Source organism: Canis lupus, chromosome 25 (assembly GCF_048164855.1).
Source record: "Canis lupus baileyi chromosome 25, mCanLup2.hap1, whole genome shotgun sequence".
In the NCBI taxonomy this organism is placed as follows: Eukaryota; Metazoa; Chordata; class Mammalia; order Carnivora; family Canidae; genus Canis; species Canis lupus.
Window position 1 is genome coordinate 3,495,724 of NC_132862.1, and position 24,366 is coordinate 3,520,089.

The 24,366-nt window shown below is 54.2% G+C and overlaps 1 protein-coding gene and 1 long non-coding RNA gene across 4 annotated transcripts in view; one reads left to right on the top strand and one right to left on the bottom strand.

Annotated features, from left to right (window-relative positions):
* Window positions 1–34: 34 nt before the first annotated feature.
* LOC140617072 (uncharacterized) lies at window positions 35–7,266 on the bottom strand. Its single transcript, XR_012017327.1, has 3 exons — window positions 6,979–7,266; window positions 2,159–2,261; window positions 35–325 (listed from the first exon to the last, which is right to left on the bottom strand). It is a non-coding gene; the product is annotated as an uncharacterized lncRNA (long non-coding RNA).
* Window positions 7,267–8,501: 1,235 nt separating this feature from the next.
* GALNT6 (polypeptide N-acetylgalactosaminyltransferase 6) overlaps window positions 8,502–24,366 on the top strand; it is a 35,605-nt gene continuing 19,740 nt past the window's right edge. Inside the window, exons 1-4 of one of the 3 annotated variants that reach the window (XM_072797868.1) lie at window positions 8,502–8,609; window positions 14,947–15,190; window positions 20,264–20,857; window positions 22,289–22,461. In XM_072797868.1, coding sequence (XP_072653969.1) covers window positions 20,367–20,857; window positions 22,289–22,461 — 664 coding nt within the window. In that variant the 5' untranslated portion in view covers window positions 8,502–8,609; window positions 14,947–15,190; window positions 20,264–20,366. Of the gene's footprint in view, window positions 8,610–12,465; window positions 12,724–14,946; window positions 15,191–20,263; window positions 20,858–22,288; window positions 22,462–24,366 lie in introns of those variants that run through there. The other 2 variants (XM_072797869.1, XM_072797870.1) reach the window with 2 other exon arrangements.

The window sequence follows — 24,366 nt, forward strand, 5'->3', positions numbered from 1 at the left end:
ATTCATGAGAGACACACAGAGAGAGGCAGAGGCACAGGCAGAGGGAGAAGCAGGCTCCACGCAGGGAGCCCAGTGTGGGACTCGATCCCAGGACCCTGGGATCACGACGTGAGCTGAAGGCAGACGCTCAACCACTGAGCCACCCAGGGATCCCCTTGGGCAAGTTTCTTAACCTCTCTGTTTCCTCAACACAACATGAAGGCAATATCTGCTTTCAAGGACTGTTGTGAGGGTTAACAGGTGCCCCAACAAGCTGTATTTTCGAGCGGATTCTCCAATGTCCACAGTCACACCTCCTGCACGGCTGCCGTGTTAGTCAGATTCTCTAGAGAAACAGAACAAGTTATGCAGAGAGAGAGAGAGAGAGAGGTTTATTTTAAGGAATTGGCTCATGCGACTGTGGGGGCTGTCAAGTCTGAAACTAAACTTGCAGGGCAGGCCAGCAGACTGGAAACCAAGGCAAGGTTTCTATGCTGCAGGCTTGAGGCAGAGCTGATTCTTCCCAGGAGAAGAGGAGCCCTTCCAGCCTTCAAATGATTGGATGAAACCCACTCATGGGCCCCCCCGGGTGGCTCAGCGGTTTAGCACCTGCCTTCGGCCCAGGGTGTAATCCTGGGGTCCCGGGATCGAGTCCTACATTGGGCTTCCTGCATGGAGCCTGCTTCTCCCTCTGCCTGTGTCTCTGCCTCTTTCTGTGTGTGTCTCATGAATTTAGAAAGAAAGAAAGAAAGAAAGAAAGAAAGAAAGAAAGAAAGAAAGAAAGAAAAGAAACCCACTCATATCATAGAGGATTATCTGTTTTACCTAAAGTCCACTGACTATAGATGTTAATGACATCCACAAATACCCTCACAGCAACATCTAGACTATCATTTGACTAAACAATTGGGTGCCATAGCTTAGTCAAGTTGACACAGATATTGATCATCACAGCCACCTCTTAATACAAGGGGTTCTCCTGAACCTACCACTCAGACTATTACCTCCTTCCAGGAGGTGTCCAGGCAGGTATCTCCTTTGAGATTCCCCTAACACAGATGGAGCTGTGGCATCTCACTTTCCTATGGCTAGATGACTACTTTCTGTGGTCCCTCCTTGCTTCCCAGGGTCGTTATCACATACACACACAGACACCGACACACACACACCTACTCTTGGAGGTAAGGAGCTACTTCAAGCAGAGGTGAGGTATCCCACAAATACCCACCAAAGTGGCTTTCTGGCTCCTGTCACCCTTGAGGAGCCAAAAAGAAGGAAAGAAAAACATGTACAGATTCAACCTCCAGCTACACATAAAAGAAAAATTTTTTTAAAAAATGAGCCTTAGTGTCCTGCAATAAGGGATCAGCTAGAAAAAAAAAAAAAAAAAAAGACTTGTCTACATAACAGACCACTATGCAATGATTAATGATCTTGCATGAGATTATTTCATCACCTCACAAAATATTGAGAAATACTTAGTCAGAAAATCAGGTTATAAAACAGCATATTCAGTATGATCCCAGCTTGTAATATGCATATAGTAATTACATACATATGTAACTCTGTACATATATATAAAACTGCATGACTATTTATATAGTTATTTAACATAGATTTGTAATACAAATTATTATTTTATATACCAGTAAATGAAACATTGCTAATCAAATTATAACATCATCATTTGTAGATACATCTTGATCTCCAGGTGCCTCATGGCTCAGTCTGTTAAGCTGACTCTTGATTTCTGCTAAAGTCATGATCCCAGGGTCATGAGATGGAGCCCAGAATGAGGCTCTGTGCTCAGTGGGGAGTCTGTTTGAAATTCTCGTCTTCCTTTCCCTCCACCCTTCCCTGCCTCACTATTCACACTCCTTCTCTCTTAAATAAATAAATCAATCAATCCTTAAAAAAGACATCCTGATCTCAAAAGTGTAAAAAAGTGAAAAAAAAGAAGCATCTCAGAATTGATGAAATATATATGTGCATGTGAATTATACATAGAAAAAGCCAGAACATATTATACCAAAATTGTAACAGAGGTTATTTTTAGATGTCCTAATTATGAATAGCTTATTTTTTGCCTTTGTGATTTTCTGTGCTTTCTAAATTTTGTATGTAGAACATATGACATTTGAGTAGTTAGAGAAAACAATAAATAAACAATATTACCCACCCCTGCAACTCTTCTAATCCTCTTCTCTCTTATGCCCTGCTCCATTCTCTTCAGGTTCTCTGTCCAGCCCCCAATCTCAGGCCATGCTGAGCCACACGGAACCCTATGGGAAAAAGAAATTGGCTTTCATGCAAGCAGACTTATCAACAATATTTTTAAAATCTAAGTCCTTGCTTATTGCACTTTCCAGCGAGACACTGTCTGACACTGTTTGACAACTTCTTTTGACCAAGTGATCATCTCAAATAAAAATTTTTTAAAAGATTTTATTTATTCATTAGAGACACAGAGAGAGAGAGGCAGAGACAGGCTAAATGTTTAAACTGAAAATAAGGGATCCCTGGGTCGTGCAGCGGTTTGGCGCCTGCCTTTGGCCCAGGGCGCGATCCTGGAGACCCGGGATCGAATCCCACGTCGGGCTCCCTGCATGGAGCCTGCTTCTCCCTCTGCCTGTGTCTCTGCCTCTCTCTCTCTCTCCCTCTCTCTCTCTCTGTGTGACTATCATAAATAAATTAAAATTTAAAAAAATAAAAATAAAAAATAAACTGAAAACAAGGTCCTACTTCTCAATTTTTCAATAGTTTCTCAAAGACTTTAACATTCTAGAAAAACGTACCACTGACAAATATAGCTTAAAATATATATGGGGTGCATGCGCCTTTTCCTTTTGCCTCAGGCTCCCACAGGGCTCCGCAGGGAACTAGGTGTTTATTTTAAACTGTTGATATTTTGGGGCACCACCAAGATGCCAGCTTGTCACTCTTCTCTCACAACCCTTGACCTGACACGACATTCACTGGAAACAAGGCACCGTGGCCTATCCGAGGTCGGGCCAAAGGAGCTGCCCTGACAAGAGGGTAGAGACACGATGGCTGATGCTACCCATTCCTTCACGGCCTTGTCTTCTTCAGAAACCGATGGAACCTCCATATCCATAACCCTACGGTCGGAGTGTAGGATGAAAGTCCAGAAGCACAGCTCCAAAGCCAAGGTGGGAGAGGCAACGGGCTCACCAGCAATCACTATTTTGCTCATGCCCCGAAAGCCTGGTTTGCTACGCCACGCAGCTTATGCCAAGCTGGCATGCTGAGGGCCTGCCTACGAGCAGCTGAGGCAAGAGGCGGGACCCAGCCTCAGGACGTTTCTTACCCTCAAGATGATCCACCCAGCAGGTGGTGGACCTGCTTGGTAAAGAGCCTTTAAGGATCTGGACAGTAAAAAGGAGCCCAAGCAGACACCGTCTCCACAGCCCTAGGCAGCATTTTATAGCAAGATATACACAGTTCTTTGCTTTTATTTGATAAAGTTTCATACAGAAGAGAGAAAACGGCATGTCTTTAAGAGCTCTTTACCAAGAATTTGGGTGGAGGAGGGAAGAATGGGTTCTTAAAGGATGACTTGAAATTTTCTGCAACGTAAATAATTACCAAAAAAAAAATTCTAACATTTCAAAAAACAGTTGGTGATATTTTGTCCAAGAAAGAATTTTTTTTGCATCAATTCAGGTGTATTAAGATATTACATGAAATATTACTCGATTCCTGAGGTTTTCGGTGTCTACTTCAATTTTGCACCAAAGGCTAGTACCTCACTCATCTTACCCCAGTCCTGGCTCTGCCCCAGTCATCAACCTCTTGACGTTTTTTTTTCCTGTCCCACTAACAAATTTATTTTCTATAAAGCTGTTTTGTAAAATGGTTTGTGTAGGTTTATACATTTATCAGCCTCCCTTCCTCTACTCTAGGTGTCCTGAACAGAGAGATGGGCTTATTCACCTTTCTATCTCTGTCTCCTACCCAGTACAGAGGCTGGCATATGGTGGGCTCCAACATCATTTTCTTTTTTTTTTTAATATTTTATTTATTTATTCATGAGAGACACAGAAAGAGAGAGAGGCAGAGACACAGGCAGAGGGAGAAGCAGGCTCCATGCAGGGAGCCCGACGTGGGACTCGATCCCAGGCCTCCAGGACCAGGCCCTGGGCTGAAGGCGGCGCTAAACCGCTAAGCCACCTGGCCTGCCCCAGTGTTGTTTTCCTAATGGTAAAAGAGGAAGAAAGAAAACAGCTAATGACAATGGCCAACATTCTAATATTTACCGAGCGTTTTTTGGGTAAACCGGCGTTGGGCTAACCATTTTGCTTGTTTCATCTAACAACCCAATAATAAAAATAATATCCATGCCCATTTTACAGATCAGGAAATTGAGGCCCACCAAGCTGAGTGACTTGGTAACACATGAGGGGTTAGGGCAGAACTTGAGACAGCTCTGCTTGTGTTCCTAAAACATTTTTGCCGTGAGGGTTTCTCTTTCAGGCGTGAGTGAAGTGAGATGAGAAGGAGGAAGGGGAAATTTGGGGGGAAAGATAAAGAAACAGATGTAATAGAAGAACCAAATTATCACACTTTCACATCAGTTATGTGCTCGGGCTTTACAACAACACTGGGCATCATTAACTTCACTTTCCAGATAAGGAACGGAGACATAAGAGGTTCCCAGGGACCCATTCAGTTCCTTCTGCTGGTTAGCCACCTGCGGGAGGCGGAGGTGGGGTGCAGCGACAGCTAGGGTGGGCAGGCTACCGCGCAGGCCAGCTGCACCCCCCCCCCCACTATCTGCCTGGCAAACTCGGGGCGGCTTCCTCTGTAAACTTTGCCTACAGGGCGAGTGTCCCTCCTCCCGCCCCCTCTGCAGGTGGGCGTCCCCTCTCTGGGACTCTATGTGGACGCCAGAGACTTGATAAGGGCCCACGCTGGTGTCAGCGGCCTCCAGGGCTGCCCTTGTCTCGCTTGCTTCAACAGAGCTGCTCCCCAGCGCATTTCCTGCCGTAAGGGGGAACCCCCTAAAACACGCGGCTGTAAAAGGTGAAACTCAGAACGCCCAGAAACACAATCTAAAATGGCCAAGAAATAAAAATAAGACAGTGAGAAAATAATGAAATTCACGGGACTTCTGGAGGCGCGGGGAATTCGGGCGTGTTCTACGGAAGAGCTTAGTGATGGGAAGTTTCGGTCAGGAACACGCACAGAAAGGTCTCGGGAGGGAGAAAACGTGTCTTCCTTTTTGCAGTGCTTGAAAAACTTTTTTTAACCACGTGCCTATATAACGTCTTCAATTAAAGAAAAAAAAATTTTTTTTTTTTAATGGGCTTGCCACCGGGGACAGGCTGAGGTCACAGTCACCATTCTGCAGCAGCTCACCTCCAGGCCTTCCTGGAGCGGGGGGCAGGAGCCCAGGCCGTCCTCCCAGCCAGGAGAGAACAGCTCGGGGTCTGACACACCGGGGGCGGGTCACACATCCTGCACACTCATGCACCTCCAAATTAGGCCGCTAATTATTCTAAAGCTCAAAGTCATGAGTAAGATTTGAGTGCGCTGAAGTAAAATGGGATGAGTAATTTGCTTCCGGAACGTGGAGCACACAACACAGACTGATGCGGCTTCCTTGAAAGGCCGGACACCACCCTCTCAGGAACTCCAGGCTAGGGTTGGTGGCCGCGACTCTGTCGGGATCTGGGCCAGACTGAGGCTGTGAGTCCAGCCTAGCCCATCACCCGCAGGTCAGGTTGGGTCCTGACTAAGGCTCAAGGGCCAGGTCAGCAGCACACGACCCCAAGGGTCCCAGAGCGGAGTTCGAGGAAGGGCAGGGCAGAGACAGAAGGATCTTGCCACCCAGGAGTGTCCAGCCCCCGGGCAGCGGCCCACAATCTTCTATAGAAAATGCCCTTGGTCTGAGTAAGACACTGTGGAATAAGGCAAGTGACAAGAATGGTAGCAGCTGGAGAAGTGGCAGTTACAGCCCTGAGGGTCTGTAAAGGGGCTAAGGTGGACGATCCAGGTAAATTCTGCAGAAGGTCTTTCTTCAGGAGATTACAACCCCAGAGAGTCTAGTGTGAAAGCAAGGGAGTTGGGGGTGGGAGGAGAATGGAGGTCAGAGAGGTGACCGGCCAGGAGTGCATGGACGCCTCCTCTCCTTTCCCCGTTTGGGGAAAGTCTGTCCTTCGTAGTCCCTTGATCTAGTGTGGCGGGGCAAGGTCTTCAGGCTCCGCCGGGCTGCCTCCTGTCTCCAGACCCCATCACCTGGCCTCCTTCTGAAGAGCTTGATCCTACCTCGGCGTCCCAGATTTGAAAATAAGATTACTTCCCCGAGGCCGGCTGTGGATCCCCAAGCGGCGTCCCTGCCCTTCCCAGTTCGGCGAGAGCGGTCTCCTCGCTCAGATTTGCCCACCCGCCCCTGTGCTCCAGAGTCTCACCCGCTTAGAAATACAAGCACCTTTAAATACTCAGAAAGAAAACCAGAATCAGGGGTCCAAGCTCCTACCAGAGAAAACTTCCAAACTACTAGCTATTTTGTAGTCATCCGTGTTACTTCTCTATAACTGAATAAGGACCTAAAAGATGACATCATGGAAGCCCTAGAACTGGACAGAACCAAGTGGGTGGCCCGAGGCCTGGCAGGAGGATTCAGAGCAGGTGCTTTAGCACTGAAGACACTGAATCTTTTTTTTTTTTTTTTTAAGATTTTACTTATTTATTCATGAGAGACACAGAAAGAGAGAGAGAAAGAGGCAGAGACCCAAGCAGGCTCCATGCAGGGAGCCCGACGTGGGACTCGATCCCAGGTCTCCAGGATACCGCTGCGCCCCCCAGGGATCCCCCAAGTCAGAGATTCTAAGTCTAGCCCTGCCGCTACCTGTTCACTGGTTCTCAGAGCTGAGCGTGCGCCAGGGTCACCTGGAGGTCTTTTAAGAATGCAAATTGCCGGGCCCCGTCCCCAGAGTTTCATATTATTTAGGTCTGGGGTGGGGCCCAACAACCTACGTTTCTCCCAAATTCTCAGATGAGGCCGATGCCGCCGGTCCGGGACCCACACCCAGAGCAACACGCTGGCCCCGCGAGCAGCCGTCTCCCGCGCACACCGCGCTCCCAGGCCCGCAGTTGGCCGGGGCTGGGGTTTGCTAGAGCCCCGGGGACCAGGCCCTCGCGCCAGGCCCTCGCGGGGAGGAGTTGAGAGTGCGCCGCACCGAACTGCCTGCCCTCGTCCTGGACCGACCGACGGACGCGCAGAAGGGACGCAGCGTTTGGCCAAGACACTCCCCCCGCCCCCTTCCCCCGCAACCCGAAGCAGATGCGGGACTGCGCCCCAGGCCCCGCGCCGCCCGCCGCACCCCTCCACCCCGCGCTGCCAGCTGCGCCCCCCAGTCCCGCAGCCCCAGCCCCGCGCCCCCCGTCATAGTCCCCAGCCCCACGCCCCCCAGCCCTGCAGCCCCAGCCCCGCGCCCCCCGCCGCACCCCTCCACCCGCCGCACCCCTCCGCCCAGCGCCGCCCGCCGCAGCTCCCAGCCCGCGCCACCCGCCTCACCCCTCCGCCCAGAGCCACCCGCCCCAGCCCCACGCCGCCCGCCGCACCCCTCCGCCCAGCGCCGCCCGCAGCACCCCCCTGCCTGCGTCCCCCGCCGCACCCCTCCACCCGCGGCAGCCCCCAGCCCCGCGCCGCCCGCCGCACCCCCCAGCCCCGCGCCCCCCAGTCCTGCAGCCCAGCCCCGCGCCCCCCGCCTCACCCCTCCGCCCAGCGCCGCCGGCCCCAGCCCCACGCCGCCCGCCTCACCCCTCCGCCCAGCGCCGCCCGCCCCAGCCCCACGCCGCCCGCCTCACCCCTCCGCCCAGCGCCGCCCGCCCCAGCCCCACGCCGCCCGCCTCACCCCTCCACCCAGCGCCGCCCGCCCCAGCCCCACGCCGCCCGCCGCACCCCTCCGCCCAGCGCCGCCCGCCCCAGCCCCACGCCGCCCGCCTCACCCCTCCGCCCAGCGCCGCCCGCCCCAGCCCCACGCCGCCCGCCTCACCCCTCCACCCAGCGCCGCCCGCCCCAGCCCCACGCCGCCCGCCGCACCCCTCCTGCCCGCGCCGCCCGCCTCACCCCTCCGCCCGCCGCACCCCCCCAGCCCCGCGCTCCCCAGTCCCGCAGCCCCAGCCCCGCGCCCCCCGCCACAGTCCCCAGCCCCACGCCCCCCAGCCCTGCAGCCCCAGCCCCGCGCCCCCCGCCGCACCCCTCCACCCGCCGCACCCCTCCGCCCCGCGCCGCCCCCCGCGGTTCCCTGCACGCGCTGCGCCCGCCGCCCGGTCGGCGCCTCTGGTCTTTGGGGTGACCGGACGCTCGCATCTTCCGGCGCCGAGACTGCAGCCCCGGGTGGCCGAGGGCTGGGGAAGCCGGGCTCCCAGCAGCGGCGGGGCGGGGGGATGCCCGGGGCGGGGGCGCCCTCCCCCGGCCTCCGGGCCTCCGGGTGCAGCGGCGCTCGGGGGCGCGCCGGGGTCCGCCCGCACCTCGCCGGGGAGGGGCGCGAAGGGCGCGCCCCAGTGGCCGTGCACGGCCCGCCCCGGCCCCGCCCTCCAGGACGTCCCGTCGGGAAACCCGCGGCCCCGCGGAGCGGCTGCGGCTCTGCCTCGGCGGACAGGTAAGTGGCCGGAGCCGCCGGCGGCCCTCGCAGGCCCTCGCGACCGCCCCCGGGGCCCGCGACCCCGGCTCTCCGCTCCTCGGGACTTGCGCCCCACCTCGCCCTCGCCGACCTTCTCCCCTCCACTTCCTCCTCCCCCCACCCCGTAGTGAAATGAAGGGGTTGGGCCAGACGGGTCCCCACGTGTCGTGGCGGCTTCAGCTCCTCCCTCGGCAGGACCCCCACCCCCACCCCCACCTTTGCGCCTTCCTTAAAAGATGAATGAAAAAGCTCAGACCTCTGGCTCTTGGAGGGCTGGGTGGGTGGGAGAGGCACAAGCCATCGCAGCCCCTCCCGGGTGCTGCCGCCTTTCCCCCTCACCTGCCCTTGCCCCCCCCCCCCCCGCGCCCCTTCTGTTCCTCTTCTTGGGCCACCCCATGCGCTCTGCTACAGAAAATCTTTCAGAGACGTCTCTTCCTGCCAGTGCTACGTTGCTCCGGAATAGAGGTGCGGTCTCGGATGTCCTCTCTGGTTCTTGGGCCTTTTGGGAGTGGGAGCTCTGTGGTATTCTGGGAAGGGAGTCTCATGGCTGTTCATGCCTGTGACCGTCACCAACTTCCCGATTTCCCCGTCACTTGTTCCGACAAGCCCCAGGCTAGCCCAAAGGAGAAGCCATTTGTTACTTGCCCCCAGAGGTGGCTCATCATCCCAGACCCTGACTTCTGCAGAGGGTAGGACAGGACTGTCCCGTGTGTATGGGGAAAGGGGGGCTCAGTCTTCAGCAAAGCTTGAAACAGACCCCTTCTGTTGGCCAACACCTCTTAGCAGCAGTCCCAGGAAGGGTTTTAACGCTGCCCCTCCAGACCCACAAATGCAGTTTACATTTGTGCCTGGACGAGGTTAACAGCTCTAGACCCACCAAAGAACCTGGGGCTTCTGCTCATTTTACCAGAGATGTGTATGCGCTGCGCAGGCCCTCCCCCTCCCGGTCACAGGAAGGGCAAAACGCATGAGACAGGCAGATTCACGTGGTGGGTAGCACAAGGTAAGGTGAGGGCTTCAATATATACTTTGGCTCATATTCTCCTGCACAAGCCAGTATCAGCAGATACCTCCCTAGTTCCCGTTCCTCAACGATGCCATTCCTGTAGGACACAGAGGTAACAAGAGCAAACTAGCTTTGGAGACATCAGGCCAGAAAGGGCAGGAATGTGGAAGAGAAGAGTCCTCTGCTGGAGCCAGGAGAACCATGAAGGATCCCAGGCTACCCAAGACGGCCTCGTCCCTGGTCATCACTGCCCACAGTTGGCAGGACGGCTGACACCTACCCGCAGCAGCGTGGAAGGACTCACGCCTGCAAAGGGGAGATGCCGATGCATGTTGGATGCCGTCTGAGGTCAGAAACATCTCGGCCCCAGTTCAGCTGGGAGAAACCTGGAAAGGACAGATGACCAGAGGCTTAGTCCAGGTGGCCATGGCCTAGAACAGAAGTCAGGTATAGGAGGGGCAGCTAACCCTAGAACCCGGGGCCTCCCCTGCGGGGAGGCAGTTGAGAGTCACCAGGCAGCTGACTTGGCACTGTCACTAGTTTAGCTTCTAACCTTGGCCAAGTCGCATAAACACTCCCTGGGTGGGGCGCAGAGGAGAAGGCGTATAGGAAGGTGCCCTGGGAGAGCTCCGGGCAGCGGCCGGATAAGAGGCAGTGCGGTGTCACGGGCTTTGGAGAGACGTGGGACTGAGTGCAGATTCTGCCGCTGTGACTTCCTTGCTTTGTGACCTTGATCAAGTTACATGACCTCCCCGTGCTTCGGTTTCCTTCTGTGTAAAATGGAAAACTTAACTGTCTCTTGACTTGCAACGGAGAGTGGTGCTATCGAAAGTGCTGGTGGTATCGCCCTCAGCCTCCTCGGGCCCATGCAGACCTCACCAGCTCTGGAAGCGAGGCTGAGCATCAGAGAGGGTGTCTGTGGGCCGGAGGGACCCAGCCAATGGCCATGCCAAAGACTTGGGTGAACTCAGTGCATCATACAGCCCTCTGTCCCCCTCTGGGAAAGCCCAAAACGTCCTTTCTCATTCAATGGGAATGAGAGCGAGGGTTTGAATAAATGAGAGGTCAAGTGCGGGGCACTGCCTGTCTCTGTGTTGAGTTCAATGCTCTAATTGTGCTGTGAAAAGGGCTCGCAGAGTGAACAAGGTTGGGTTCGGTCTGGGGAGGGGAAGGACTGTTAGAAGACTCTTTTGTGGCACCTGAGAGCCCCAGGGGGGCGGGTACCCTGTGCAACCTGGTCCTGGGCCCTAGGTAGGCTTGAAGGAAGGAAGAAACCCAATCCTTACCCTCAGCTCTACCTATAACAGAACAAAGGACAGACAGACCAAGGCAGTAGAGTAGCATGACCAAATTCTTCAGGGCTGTTGGGGTGCTACGAGGCTGAGGAGGCCAGGTGGGTCGGCCGGGAAAAGCATTCTGGAGGCTGAAGAGTGAGGACCAGGAAATTTGAGGACTGGGAAGGACAAAGCCAACAGGGTCTAGGCTACCCGAGTCTAGGCCTATTGGTTCTCTCCCTCTCTCACCAAATCTAATGGGGCAGTCCCACAAGGGGGAAGTGTGGGCAGTGGATCTCAGATACACCGCGACCGTGGGGGCAGTATGATGGCCCTTAGTCTAGGAAGGATTCTTGGAGAGTCAGGGGAAGAATTCGGAAGAGAAAAGAATGCAGCTGGTTTAGCGAGACTATGAGGGGGAAAGGTACGCCAGGGAGGGTTGGGAAGCCTTCCTCCCGGGCCCTGGTTCTGCTCCTGGCAATGTGCTAAAGGAGTCAGAAGACAGCTTTTCAGATTGTGGAAGGGAGAGGGGCCGAGGCAAAGGAGGCGGCCCCAGCTTCTGCTGATCTTCCAGATGTTGGGAGATAAGGATGCAGGCTCCGGAGGTGGTGACGGTTTGGAGAGAGAGGAAGAGGAGGATCCGAGGCCGGGAATGAATCAGCGGGCCCTGGGAGTGGGCGTGACGCGGCCTCGGAGTGGGGCAGGGCTGCCTCCAGGACTCCCAGGCCGCTGGCAGCACCCCGGAAATTGGGAAGGCCCCCCAGCTTAGAGGTGGGGCAGGTTGAGTGTGGGTGGTCCTGGGCGCGGGTCCTCCCGGGAGCCCCATGTGGGGTGAGGAGAGAAGGGGGAAAGCCCCAGTTCTGCTGACTCCCCTCACCTCCCCCTCATCACACCTGGGGTCCAGCCCAAGCCTTCCGGAATACCCTTGGGGCTGGCTCCCTCTCCTCCCCCCCCACTCCTCCTTCCCCCCCCCCCCCCCCCCCCCACGGAGGAGCTGCAGGTTCCAGGCTGCCTTCGAGAACAGTTGCACATCCCCGCCCCGCCCGGCGGGCCTGGAGGTCCTCCAGTGAAAGCCCTGGGAGCTCCGAACTCTGCTCGGGCCTATTATTCTGATTTTCAGTGGCTTTCGCAGCCTTGGAAGAAATCACCAGACATTTCCTGGCCGCGTGGCCTGCCCTGTTGTAGGTACACCTGTGAGCAAATTTGGGTTGAGTTTTTCCGTGGAATATCCGTGTTTGGGTAACCTAGGATTACTAGACTGCTCCGCAGACAAAATGAACCTAGATACCCGGGGGAGGGGGGGTGGATAACTTGAGAGACTGGCTACAGAAATAACTTTTCAGTGCATCTTTCTGGGAAAACACGCCGCAGGACGGCAGCCTGAGTCTTGGTGGAAAGCTGAAAGGTCTTGAAGGTGTAATTAAGGGGAAAGTGAAAATCTCCCAGCGTTCTGTAATCAAAAGGGTCAGAGGGTGGGAGGAGGGAGGGGTTTGCAGGAGAGAATTTGCTATTCACTAGAACAGAGGAAGTGAAATGAGTGTTGTGTGTGATGCAGAAGTGCTGGTGACAAAGAAAGACTCCTCTGGCCCCGAAGGGCCTCTGGGTGCCCTCCCCCACCAGCAGCTCTGAAATCGACCTGTCCCCTTCCCAACATGATGTCTGGCTCCGCACACCTGCGCCCTGGGTGAGAACGGCGACAGTCATCACTTTTGGAAGAACCTGTAATTGAGCCGTAGTCTGAGTAACTTAAGCAAACATCCCTGTGGTGGTGTCGACTGCTTCCTTCCTGGCTGCCACGTCCCCGTCCCCGGAGGTGAGCAGCTTAGCTGATAAACAGAAAGAAACATTGTTACAAAAAAGGCCACCTGGCCAGCAAGGGCGTGTTCTCGGTGGCTGACTCTGGTTTTCACAAGAGCTGAAACTTCGCCTGCGACTTATAATTTTGTCACTGTTATAATTTAGTCACTGTTAGAGCGTCTGTCGTCCTAGATAGGATTTGGGGGAGGGCCGGGGCGGGGCGGGGAGGGGGCTGTATGACAGTGGAGTGGTGGGTGGTGGCGGGGAGATTTGGGAAGACTCTCAAGAGCCTAACCCAATCCCCAGGCCCTCCCCGGGGACCTCCAAGAGGGAGGTAAGAGTGTGGGGACAGAGCAGCGGCCTGGGAGTCGGGGGACTGGCATCTACTCCTAATGATGTAATTCTGGAATATAGGTATGTCACACACACCCCACCCAGGAGTGGGGGGCCAGGGCTCTGCGGGGTGTCCACTGGTGCTTCGTGCCCAGCTTGCCTTCTGCTCCCCCATCACCAAGAGCCACTAGGCGTGCGATACTAGAGAAGTCACCTAACACCCCCACCCCCTCACCCCCACCCCCGGCCTCTCCTGTAAGGGCAGGGCGCTGGACTCACAGACCCAGAGTGGCGCGCTGATGCACGAACAACAGAATATCGTGCAACTCCGGGGCTTGCTGTGTGTAAGTGCATTCAAGATCTTGTCCAGTGAAGTCAGGGCGTACCCTTGGAGCCCGGGACAGCTCGCTCTCGCCCCTTGGGCCTCATCTCATTTAACAAGAGTTCATGGAATAGCTCTTCCCTGAAAAACTTGGGCGAGATTTTGCGAGTGATAGAGAAGGTGAGAACGAGCTGCCCCTCTGGCCAGGTGGTCCCAACCGTGTAAGAGAGAGAACAGACTCCTCGGACACACCTGCAGGGAAGCCCGGACGCAGAAGGGGCTGGACAGGGGAGACATGAATTCTGCTGGGAGATCCGAGGGGGCTTCTGGAAGGAGGCGGGGATATAAAGGGGAGGGACTGCACTGCATCACTGGCTTTCAGACTTCGAAGTTTTTTTATTTATTTTTAAAAGATTTTATTTATTTATTCACGAGAGACAGAAAGAGAGGCAGAGACCTAAGCAGAGGGAGAAGTAGGTTCCAAGAGGGGAGCCTGATGCAGGACTTGATCCCAAGATCCCAGGATCACAACCTGAGCCAAAGGCAGACACTCAACCACCGAGCCACCAGGTGTCCCAAGTTTTATGAATTTTAAATAACGAAATTTTCATTTTAATTGTATATCACGATATGTTTATCATCTCCACTGAGCGAGGACAAGCATTAAAATAAAAATTTGTTATTCAGAATTCATAAAAGTCAGGTAAAAGAAGTCTTAATAAAACTTCCAGATGATGTTTTTAAGTCTGTAGTATTTATACTTCTGAAGGTGTTAAAGCTTGAAACTGCTACGACTTTTGGTCTTATGCTCTACGTGCGTATATGTAATAACTGACCTGATATTTTAGCAAAACAATACTTACCCGTACTGCCTGCGATACACTTTGGTATTTTCTTTCTTGTTCTGTTCTATTCTGATCTTTTAAAGAACGTTTTTCATGCTGATTTGGAGCACTTTAAATTTATTCCACAATCCCACAATGGGTTGTAATCAGTGGTTGGGGAGACGCTGGGCTGGGTGAAACCTCAGTGAGAGAACATAAGTTTGTGCTCTGCCTCGTGGGGCCAGAGAAGCAGGTCCCATTTGTTCAATCTAGGAAAGCTTCCTGGAACAAGAGGTTTTCTGGTGTCCTCTTGGTACCGAACCCAAGGTGGTTCCATGTGGGGCAATCCCAAGGGTGGCTGGAGGAAAAAGAGTCGAGAATGAATGCTCAGCAGTAGCAGGAGGGGAGTGGATGAGGGCCATGCACACGTTGGCCCGAGGTCCTGGAGGTCCTGGAGGCCGGGTGGGGGAGCTGTCCGCGGCATTGGGCGGAGGACCCTGTGAACCTGACCGCGTACTGCCACCTACGGTAGGGGCTGCTCCTCTTCCAGGCTGGTGGAGGGCTGACTCCCCACCCTTGCTAACCACACTTCTGGGAATCTCCCACGCAGAGGTCAGGAATCCTTAATCCCAAAGTCTTCTGGCTTCCATCCCATCCTGCGTCCCTTCTCCCGGACTCTTGCCTATGGCCCACATGCTGAGCAAACAGAGACCTAGTCCCTACTGCCACGGCTAATCACAGGTGTCTCGTTTCATTTCAGGATGTGGTTAGTACCTTGAGGAACTGCAGACTCCAAAGAGCAAGGCTTAGACAGGCAGGCTGGATTGAGAGAGCAGACGCCTGGAAGGACTCAGTTTAACCCTAGGTCTCTCTCTCTCCGGGGGAAATAAAAGGAGCAAAGGTGAAGCCCACTGCAAAGGACCACGAGGCAATGCCAGGACGAGGGAATTGGAGTGACCTGGCTGATTCTGAGTGAACCAGTCAGGGAGGCCATCCTAGCGGAGGTGAGTCTTGAGCACCTGGAAGCAGCTGGTGACTAAGCTGTTACCAGATCTTTGTTTCCCACTGTGCTCCCTCTTCCTTGTTGGAGTGGGAAGGTAGACAGGAAGGATCAGGGAAGGTGCAGGGGGGTTCGACACTGCCCTGGCAAACACTTCCCCACTTTTCGGGCCCTGTTGTTTGTGCTTAGCTGGGGCAGTTCCAGAATTGAGGAATTGTCTGGCTCAACCCTTTGGGCTGGCGCAGCATAGCTCAACCTCTGGGGAGAAAATCTACCTCTACACTGAATCCCCATTCCCTCCTCGAAGCCTTCTTTAAGCCCAAAGAAACACCTGCCTCTCTCAACTTAGCACTTACCGTCTGTACTATTACTAAGTTTTAATTTTATTAATTTTTGAATAGGTAATGTAGTCAGGGTTCAAAGTACAGAAGGGTGTTCAGTGAAAGCTCTTTTTCCTGCTCCCGTCTCCTCCCTGGAACAGGTGCTACCTGGACCCGGTGCTAGCAGTTCTTATTCTCCAAATAGATCTTAAAATCCTTTGGGGTCGGGGCGCCTGGGTGGCTCGGTCAGTTGAGCATCTGCCTTCGGCTCAGGTCATGATCCCGGGGGCCTGGGATGGAGCCCTGCATCCGGTTCCCTGCTCAGCCAGGAGTCTGCTTCTCCCTCTCCTCCTGCACCTGTGCTATCTCAGTCACTATCTGTTTCTCTCTCTCAAATAAATAAAATCTTTTAAACCATATAAAAAAATTTTTTGATGCAAAAAATCTAAAACTAAACAAAAGATAAAATAAATCCCTTGGGGAGAGAAATTCTCTCCTGTCCCTCCGCGTCCCTGTGTCCCAGCTAGGGCAAATTCACCCATCCCGTCACCCAGGAGTGTTTTCCTGGCACCATGTGCTCCGTCCTCATCCACACCCCAACCTTTCTGGGTCAGACCGCCCCCTCCCCAGGTCCTGTCCTCTGGCCATCCAGCTGCCGACCAGATCCATCTCCTGGACACCCTCCACCAGCTGTCGTACTGTTTTCCTGTAATGCTGGCTAATCTTTTCTTTTCTTTTTTTTTAAGATTTTGTGTATTATTCAGGAGAGACACAGAGAGGCCGAGACACAGGCAGAGGGAGAAGCAGGCTCCCTGCAGGGAGCCCGATTCGGGATCCCAGGATCAGGCCCTGGGCCAAAGGCAGCAGCTCAACCGCTGAGCCCCCCAGGCATCCCTCTGGCTAATCTTTTCTTGCTCCCATGCCTCAGGTCAAGGGCAATCTCCAGGCCCACCGTCAGCTATCCTCTGCGACCCCACACTCCCTCCCACCCTACTACCAGCAGAGCCCTGCCTGGCCGAGCCATCTGCTGCCTCCAGGCCTTAGTCTGAGCCCTTCCCTCTGCCTGGAATGTGCTCACCTGGTCGGGCCAGGCCTCCTGGGGTCCGTGCTCAGCCCAGGCCCCTCCCTCCCTTCGCGGACCCCGCCCTCTCCCACTTTCTGAGTTTCCTGCCTCCCCTCCTGGGGCATGGGGCTGCCTGACTCCCTGGGTGATCGCCAGGTAAAATCTGACTTCCCAGCTCCACTAGACTTCAATTAAAAAAAAAAAAAGAAAAGAAAAGAAAATCTGACTTTCCCAATTGACTGTATGCAATTTGGAGGCTGGGTTTGTGTGGTCTCTGTCTCTCCCATTGAGATGAAGAAGACAGCTTCGTTTTTCTGAGCTGCTGCCTCGGCATTTTACAGTACGATAACCCTACGCACATCCAGAGCCTGGACATTTAGTTGAGCACTTGAGTTTAGAATACCTGCCGAAAGTTCTGGCTTTGCTTGTAGCGGGGCACCTTTTAAAATAACCACCTAGGGGGCCTCTGCGGGGCTTAGTGGTTGAGCGCCTGCCTTCGGCCCAGGGCGTGATCCTAGAGTTCCAGGATCGAGTCCCACGTCAGGCTCCCTGCATGGAGCCTGCTTCTCCCTCTGCCTGTGTCTCTGCCTCCCTCTCTGTCTGTGTCTCTCGTGGATGAATAAATAACATCTTAAAAAAAAAAAAAAAAACACCTAGGGGGCACCTGGGTGGCTCAGTCCATTAAGCGTCTGTTTTCGGCTCAGGTCAAGATCTCGGGGTCCTGGGATCGAGCCCCAAGTCCTGTTCCCTGCTCGGCCTCTGCCCCTCCTCATGCTCACGCCCCCTCTCTCGCTTGCTCTCTCAAATCAATCAATCTTTAACATAAAATAACCACTTAGAGTTAAGCCTGAGAAAAGTTGCTGACCTCTGTCCCAATCTCCTTTAAGTGTAGGTCCTAGCTGTCTATCTCTGTCTCCTGCCTGCTGGTGGCCCGGCTCCCAGGACTGCCCTCCCCACCCCCCCCACCCCCCCACCCCCCCACCCCCGCCCCGGGTCACTGCGCCCCCTTGCTTCTGAGCTCCATAGGTAATAATAAATCTTGTGCCGCTGCTTCCTTTGTGTGGGTGTGTTGAAACTGGGCATTCAGTCAGAATGACCCCATGGGTTTCACTTCCCCAAAACGGGACGTCAGAGGCCGACGGAACTACCTGCGGATGCCATGCGGGTGGCTTGCGCCTCCTGATTCAGCAGGTCATAATCTGAATATTCGTAATTCAGTACATAAGCTCGCCCTTAACACACCCATGGGGAGAGTACCTGGCAGGTAGCAGGTATTCAGTCAACGCAGAACACACTTCCTCTCCCGTCTCCCAGACAACTGCTGATACAAAATAGTTGCTCGAAGAGATTTCGTTTCATTTGATTTTGATGATGCTGTTGAATCCGCTGTTATAACAGAAAACCACCTGTCTGGCCCTGCTGCCTCTTGAGATCATGACAGACGCCTGTTCCCCAGATCCGAGTGACTCCAGACACCAGGCTCCTCTCCGCAGGCAGGAAGGGGCTTGTGTGTTTAAACAACAGCATTAAGTAGCTCAACTGGCATTAACGTTAAACAAGACATGCCATGGGGGATGAATGTGGCTTTGGCCACGGACCAGGTACTCAAGGATAATTGCTGGGAAGCTGAGCAGGGATTTATTAGTTATAATAGTAGAAATAATTGATGGCATTTATTGAGGGCTTACTATGTACCGGGCACTCTGCTGAGCATTTTACGTGCATTATCTCTGATTTCATTCTCACTGCAACCCTGTGCATTAGGTATTAGTTACCCTCACCTTTTAAATGAAGAAATTGAGCCTTAGAGAGATGAACTACTTTATCTCAGGGTCACGTAGATGCTAATCATGGAAACTGATGCTTTTTGAGAACTCACCGTGTACAGAGACTACTAAACTTTTTCCATGAATTGTTTCACCGAACTGTAATACTTACAACACCCTAGAAGGTAGGTGCTTTATTACTAGAAGGGGCACAACTGGGATTTGTACCCAGGTCTCTAGCCACCAACATCTAGCGTGTAACCGATGAACCTTATGCTTCCAGAGTTCCCCACAGAAGTTTTCCAAGTACTCATCCTCTCATCCTTTGAGCCATGGGACTATGTGCCTGAGGGTGGAAGCTGATGAACATGTGATCCCATGTCTGTCTGAGATGTTGTTGTAGAAACTTAGGGTTTTTTAAATTAAATATGAGTAGGGCAGCCCCTGTGGCTCAGCGGTTTAGCGCCGCCTTCAGCCCAGGGCCTGATCCTGGAGCCCCGGGATCGAGTCCCACGTCGGGCTCCCTGCATGGAGCCTGCTTCTCCCTCTCCCTCTGCCTGTGTCTCTGCCTCTCTTTCTCTCTCTCTCTCTCTCTCTCTGTCTCTCATGAATAAATAAATAAAATATTTTAAAAATAATAATAAATTAAATATGAGTAGATACAGAAGAAATATGTAAGGGTGTAGAGAATAACAGTTCCACCATCCACTTAAGAAAAAATACTTTCAAATCTATTATGTGCCTCTATTCCCATACATTTTCCTCCCTCTTCAGATATTTAGGTTTTATTATTCTTTCAGGGGTTTTTTTCCTTCATTTTTCTTTATAGCTTTGCCACATATTCTTTTTTTTTTTTAAGATTTTATTTATTTGAGAGAGAGCAAGAGCACATGCACAGAGGGAGAGGGAGAAGCAGACTACCCGTTGAGCAGGAAGCCCGATGCAGAACTCGATCCCAAGACCCTGGGATCGTGACCTGAGCTGAAGGCAGACATTTAACCCACTGAGCCACCCAGGTGCCCCACCACATATTCATTTTTGTGTTCATAAACAGTATATTTATTTTAAAAAAACAGTATATTTATTAGTTTTACAGGTTTTCGAATTTTCTATAAATGGATTCATACTCTATGTATCTTTCTGCAACCTGCTGTCTGGTCTCAGCAATTACCCCACACAGCTAGCTGCTTGTAGAAGTGGCTCGTTCTTTGTCACTGCTGTCAAGTACTCCGTGCTGTGGGTATTTCATACTTGTTCATTCTGTGGATGGACATGGGATTGTTTCCAATTTTTGCCATTTTAGTCAGCGCTGCTAGAAACCTTCCTGTATATGCTCATATGCGCAGGAGTTCAGCTGGGGTATAAAACTCGTAGAATTGCAGCATCATGGGGTGTGTACGTTTTTTTTCTTCTTACCAATTTTTTAAAAGATTTATTTATTTATGAGTTGAGAGAGATAAAGGAGAAGGGCAGAGGGAGAGAGAGAGAATCTCAAGCAGACTCCCCACTGAGCGTGGAGCCTGACATGAGGCTCGATCTCACAACCCTGAGATCAGGACCTGAGCCAAAAACCAAGAGTCAGAGGCTTAAGCAACTGAGCCCCCCTGGGTGCTCCTGGGTGTGTACAGTTTACATTTTGCTTGATAATGCCAAATTGTTTCCCAAAGTGTTGCGTCGATTAAACCTCTTCATGCAGGGTTTCGGCATTGGGTAATCCTAGATCCATAGTGTCACAATCTTAGAGCAGGAAAGAAACACTGAGACTGGTTTCCTTATTTTACAGATAGAGGAAATTTAGGCACAGAAAAGTTAAGTGACCGGGCCAAGGTGTTGTCACCACTCATCAGCAGAGCCCCAACTCAAGTCCCCTGGCTCCCTCCACACCTCTGCCTTGGCTCATTTCTCTCTCTCATCTCTTCCCTTCCCAGGCTGAGGCCCCAAGGCGTGACCACCACAACACATCAAGCTACTTCCAAGGCCGGGCCCCGCACGCAGAGCTGACCCAGCCAGGGTCCCCGTCGGCTCCCGAGGATGCGGCTCCTCCGCAGACGCCACATGCCCCTGCGCCTGGCCATGGTGGGCAGTGCCTTTGTGCTCTTCCTCTTCATCCTGCACAGGGATGTAAGCAGCACGGAACAGGCCACAGAGAAACCGTGGCTGAGGTCTTTGGTGAGCCAGAAAGACCACGTCCTGGACCTCATGCTGGGAGCCGTGAACAACCTTAGAGATTCGATGCCCAAGCTCCAGATCAGGGCTCCGGAGCCCCAGGAGACCTCGGTCTCCACAAACCAGTCCTGTCTTCCTGGCTTCTATACGCCAGCTGAGCTGAAGCCCTTCTGGGAACGGCCACCACAGGATCCCAACAGCCCTGGGGCAGATGGGAAGGCATTCCAGAAGGACAAGTGGACCCACCAGGAGACCCAGGAGAAGGAAGAAGGCTATAAGAAGCACTGCTTCAATGCCTTTGCCAGCGATCGGATCTCCTTGCAGAGGGCGCTGGGGCCAGACACCCGACCCCCCGAGTAAGTAGCCCCCACGTCCTGGGGTGAGGCCAGGGCTCTGCCAAAGAGGGGGTGGTATGGTCATGGCCATGGGCCAAATGCCAGGTAAAGAGCTGATGCTCATTTTAGGATACAGGCAGGGCTTTGCTCTAACCCCTCCCTTCTTTGCCTGACCTTATCCTCGGGGTTGGTGTCGTGGTCAGGCCCGGGGCCCAGGGAGACTGTGGCAGTAAAATGACAAATTATGAAATTATGCTTGTGAAGGTGACAGGATACAGAAGGAGGAGCTCAGGGCTTGGGAGCAGGCCCTGGCAGGAGGGCACCTGGGAGGCCTTGCCCTCCGCGGAGCCTGTGGGACTCTGCTGCTGAGCTGCTGAGCAAAAGACATTTCCTGACAACGGCCTGGAAGGCCAGGACTGTCCCCACGCTCCCGGGCTCCTTCCGTGAAGGGCCCACAGGAGCACGAGTTCATCCCACCTCTATTTGAAGCCCTTTGTCCTTATTCTCTTGGGCTGCGAACCAGCACCCGGACGTCTGAGCCACCTCACCCCGAGGCCGGCCGTGCTGTGCTGCCCCTGTCCTCGGTGTGTCCTCAGGGATTTTGTCTTTCCCAACTCCAGAGTCCACCCTTTCTGGCCTTTCCTCGCATGGCCGCCCCTTTCCCCGAGCTCATGATTCCTTCCGTAGGGCCGTGAACCCGGGGACCAAGGATGGGAGCCCTGGAGGGTGGGGCCTCTCGGATTCTCAGGAGCTCCTGGGGGGCATCGGGCATGAGGGCAGCCAGTGAGGAAGCTGGGGGTCCCTTCTGGAGGATCCATAAGAGGTCTCTCTGACGGCAGAGGGACGGTAGGAAGGTGTCAGGCCCCATGATTCCCTGAGGTCTGGGACTCACGCTCTCTCCCCGCTGGCCAAGGTGGAGCGTCAAGAGCGTGGCGGCGTGGACATGCCCAGCATAGCTGCGTAGACGAAGACAGAGAAAAGGTCACAGGAAATTGTGTGTGATGGTAGCATCGGGTTACAGGGAATTCGTGAGGAAATGCGTTAGAGAAGCACTGTAAATTGTCAAGAAAAGAGCCTTTTTCTCTCCTCGACTAAGGAAATTGTGGTCACTTTTCTCAGATGTCAAATTTGCCCTTTATTACTTCCCCCTCGGGGTCCTCGGGACTGGATGACCCTTGCTGCAGGAGGCACATGACTGAGGAAGGGAGGGAGGCAGCCCTGGGAATGCGCAGAGCAGATGAGGGAAGGGGCGGGGGCACTGAGCCGGCCACGGGGGGCACATGGAGCGGGTCCCCAGGACCTGTGCAGAGGCCCAGGTAGGTGGGAAGCCAGAGCGAGGCAGGCGTGGGCAGCAGAGAGCAGAAGATGGTTGTGGCAACCTGTGGGCGAGCCTCGCCGCCCCTGGAGCCCCCAGGGACCCGGAGAGCCACCTCTACGCTTGCATCCTTCCAGATGTGTGGACCAGAAGTTCCGCCGCTGTCCTCCGCTGCCCACCACCAGCGTCGTCATTGTGTTTCACAACGAGGCCTGGTCCACGCTGCTGCGAACGGTGTACAGCGTCCTACACACCACCCCTGCCATCCTGCTGAAGGAGATCATACTGGTGGATGACGCCAGCACTGATGGTGAGGTTGGAGGGGGCCCTGAGGAGGGGGCCGGTGTGCCCCCGGCCTCTGGGAAAGAGGGTGGGCTCTCTCGGGGAGCAGCGAGCCTCACACCCGCTTCCTGGCCCCCCTGCTCACCAGGAACGCCAGGAGCCGGGCGAAGGCAGGTGCAGGTGATGGGGAGGAAGGCAGGGGACGGGGGCAGGCGGTAGACCACATTCCCAGAGCCTGAATTGTATCCCCGCTTCGGCCTGTGAGCTCCGAAAGCTCTGCATTTCTGACTTCTAAGACCCTTAGAGCTGCCAAGCCCAACCCCAAGCCAGAAACGCTGGGCGAAGTCAGGGCAGTGGGTGGAGACGGGCCTCCCCCCGCTGCTGGAGCACTCTTCCACTCTGGAAAGAATCTACCCCCCAGGCCCTCTTTGTCGTAGTTGGTGAGAGGTAAGTGAGGTCGCTGCCCAGACTTCCACCCTTTAAGGAAATGCCACTAACATCGACTGAGTAGGCTGCCTGGCATTGACCTCGGCATGGGGGATACACTGACAAATGGGACGGACCTGCCCCGAGAAGGCCAACAACCCACGTAGGTCAGAGGCCGCTTGCAGCACCAGTCACAGCCGTGTGGCCCAGAGCACACCCCCAGCAAACATGAAAGAGCTCGGACTTGAGGAATTCAGATCCTAGCTCTGACGCTTCCCAGCTCTGTGACCTTGGGCAAGATGCTTACCCTCTCTGATCTTCAGTTTCCTTTCCCAAAGATGAAGAGGACCGACTCCCTCACGTGCTGGTCCAGGGATCAGAGAAGGGGGATAAGTGAGATCATTCAGGCGCCACAGGGAACTTAGCAGAGTACGAGCTCCATAGGCAGTAGCTGCAGGGTTTTCTTTGTGTGGGAGCAACGCGCCCCAGGGTGTCATCTCCGAGGGAATGGCATAAGCAGAGTCCTGGGGACGTAGGTGTGGCCGTGAAAAATTCAGAGGTTTGATGTGCCTGAAGCTTACGCCTCTTGTAGGAAATGACACTAAAACTATGTTGAATTGAAATTCGTGCCAGGCTAAGAGTATTTATTTGGGACAAAAGAACGAGGAGTCCTCGGTGTTTAAGCTGGAGAATGACCTTGTCTTAGAAGGGATGATGGCTTTGGGGGAGGGTCAGCGTCAGGAAGGGAGGCAGGGGACCCCCCACTCCAGAGAGGAAGGTCTTAGAGTCACTTGAGAGTGGGATGAGGGGCCGGCAGGAGGACGGGGGCTGTGGGACCAGTGTGTCCTCATTAGGCTTGGCGTCTCCCCCTGCGGCACATGGCATCTGTGGCTCCCCTGGCTTGGCCCCCAGGGCCCCTTCTCCCGGGCAGGAACTGATCCCACACGGCCCAGTGTACGCCCTGGGGCCACTCGGGTTTTCTGCTCTCTCCTTGCCTTGTTGCCCAGTCTCCCTCCTGCCCTAGAGTAAGGCTGATGCCAACAAACGGAAATGGGGAGGGGGGAGCTGAGTGTGAGCACCCCCGAGTCCGTGTCTTCCGGGTGTTCGCATTTCCCCGGGGAGGACAGACACCCAGCAGCAGCCCTTAACAAAAGCAAGGGCAGACGGGTATCAGGGGTGCAATGGTAGGGCCTAGTGGACAAGGAGCTGGGGATTGGTCTTCCTGGAGGAATGAAGACTTTAGCCGAGATGGGGGGGCGTCGGGGGGTCCTGCAGGGAATCTCAGTTGCAATGGGATGGTTGCACCGAGAGCAAGTGTATCACCTGCCCCTCCTCTCAAACTGGGGTCTCTGGAGACCCTTCTCTCGCAGGCCTTGCGCACCCATCCTGCAGAGGCCGCTTGCCTTGAATCACATGCGGTGGAAGTTGCCGTCCAGAATTTTGTGCATCCGCAAGGGACAGCTCTTCCCACCAGGCAGCGCAAGTGACATACCGGCGGGCTGGCACG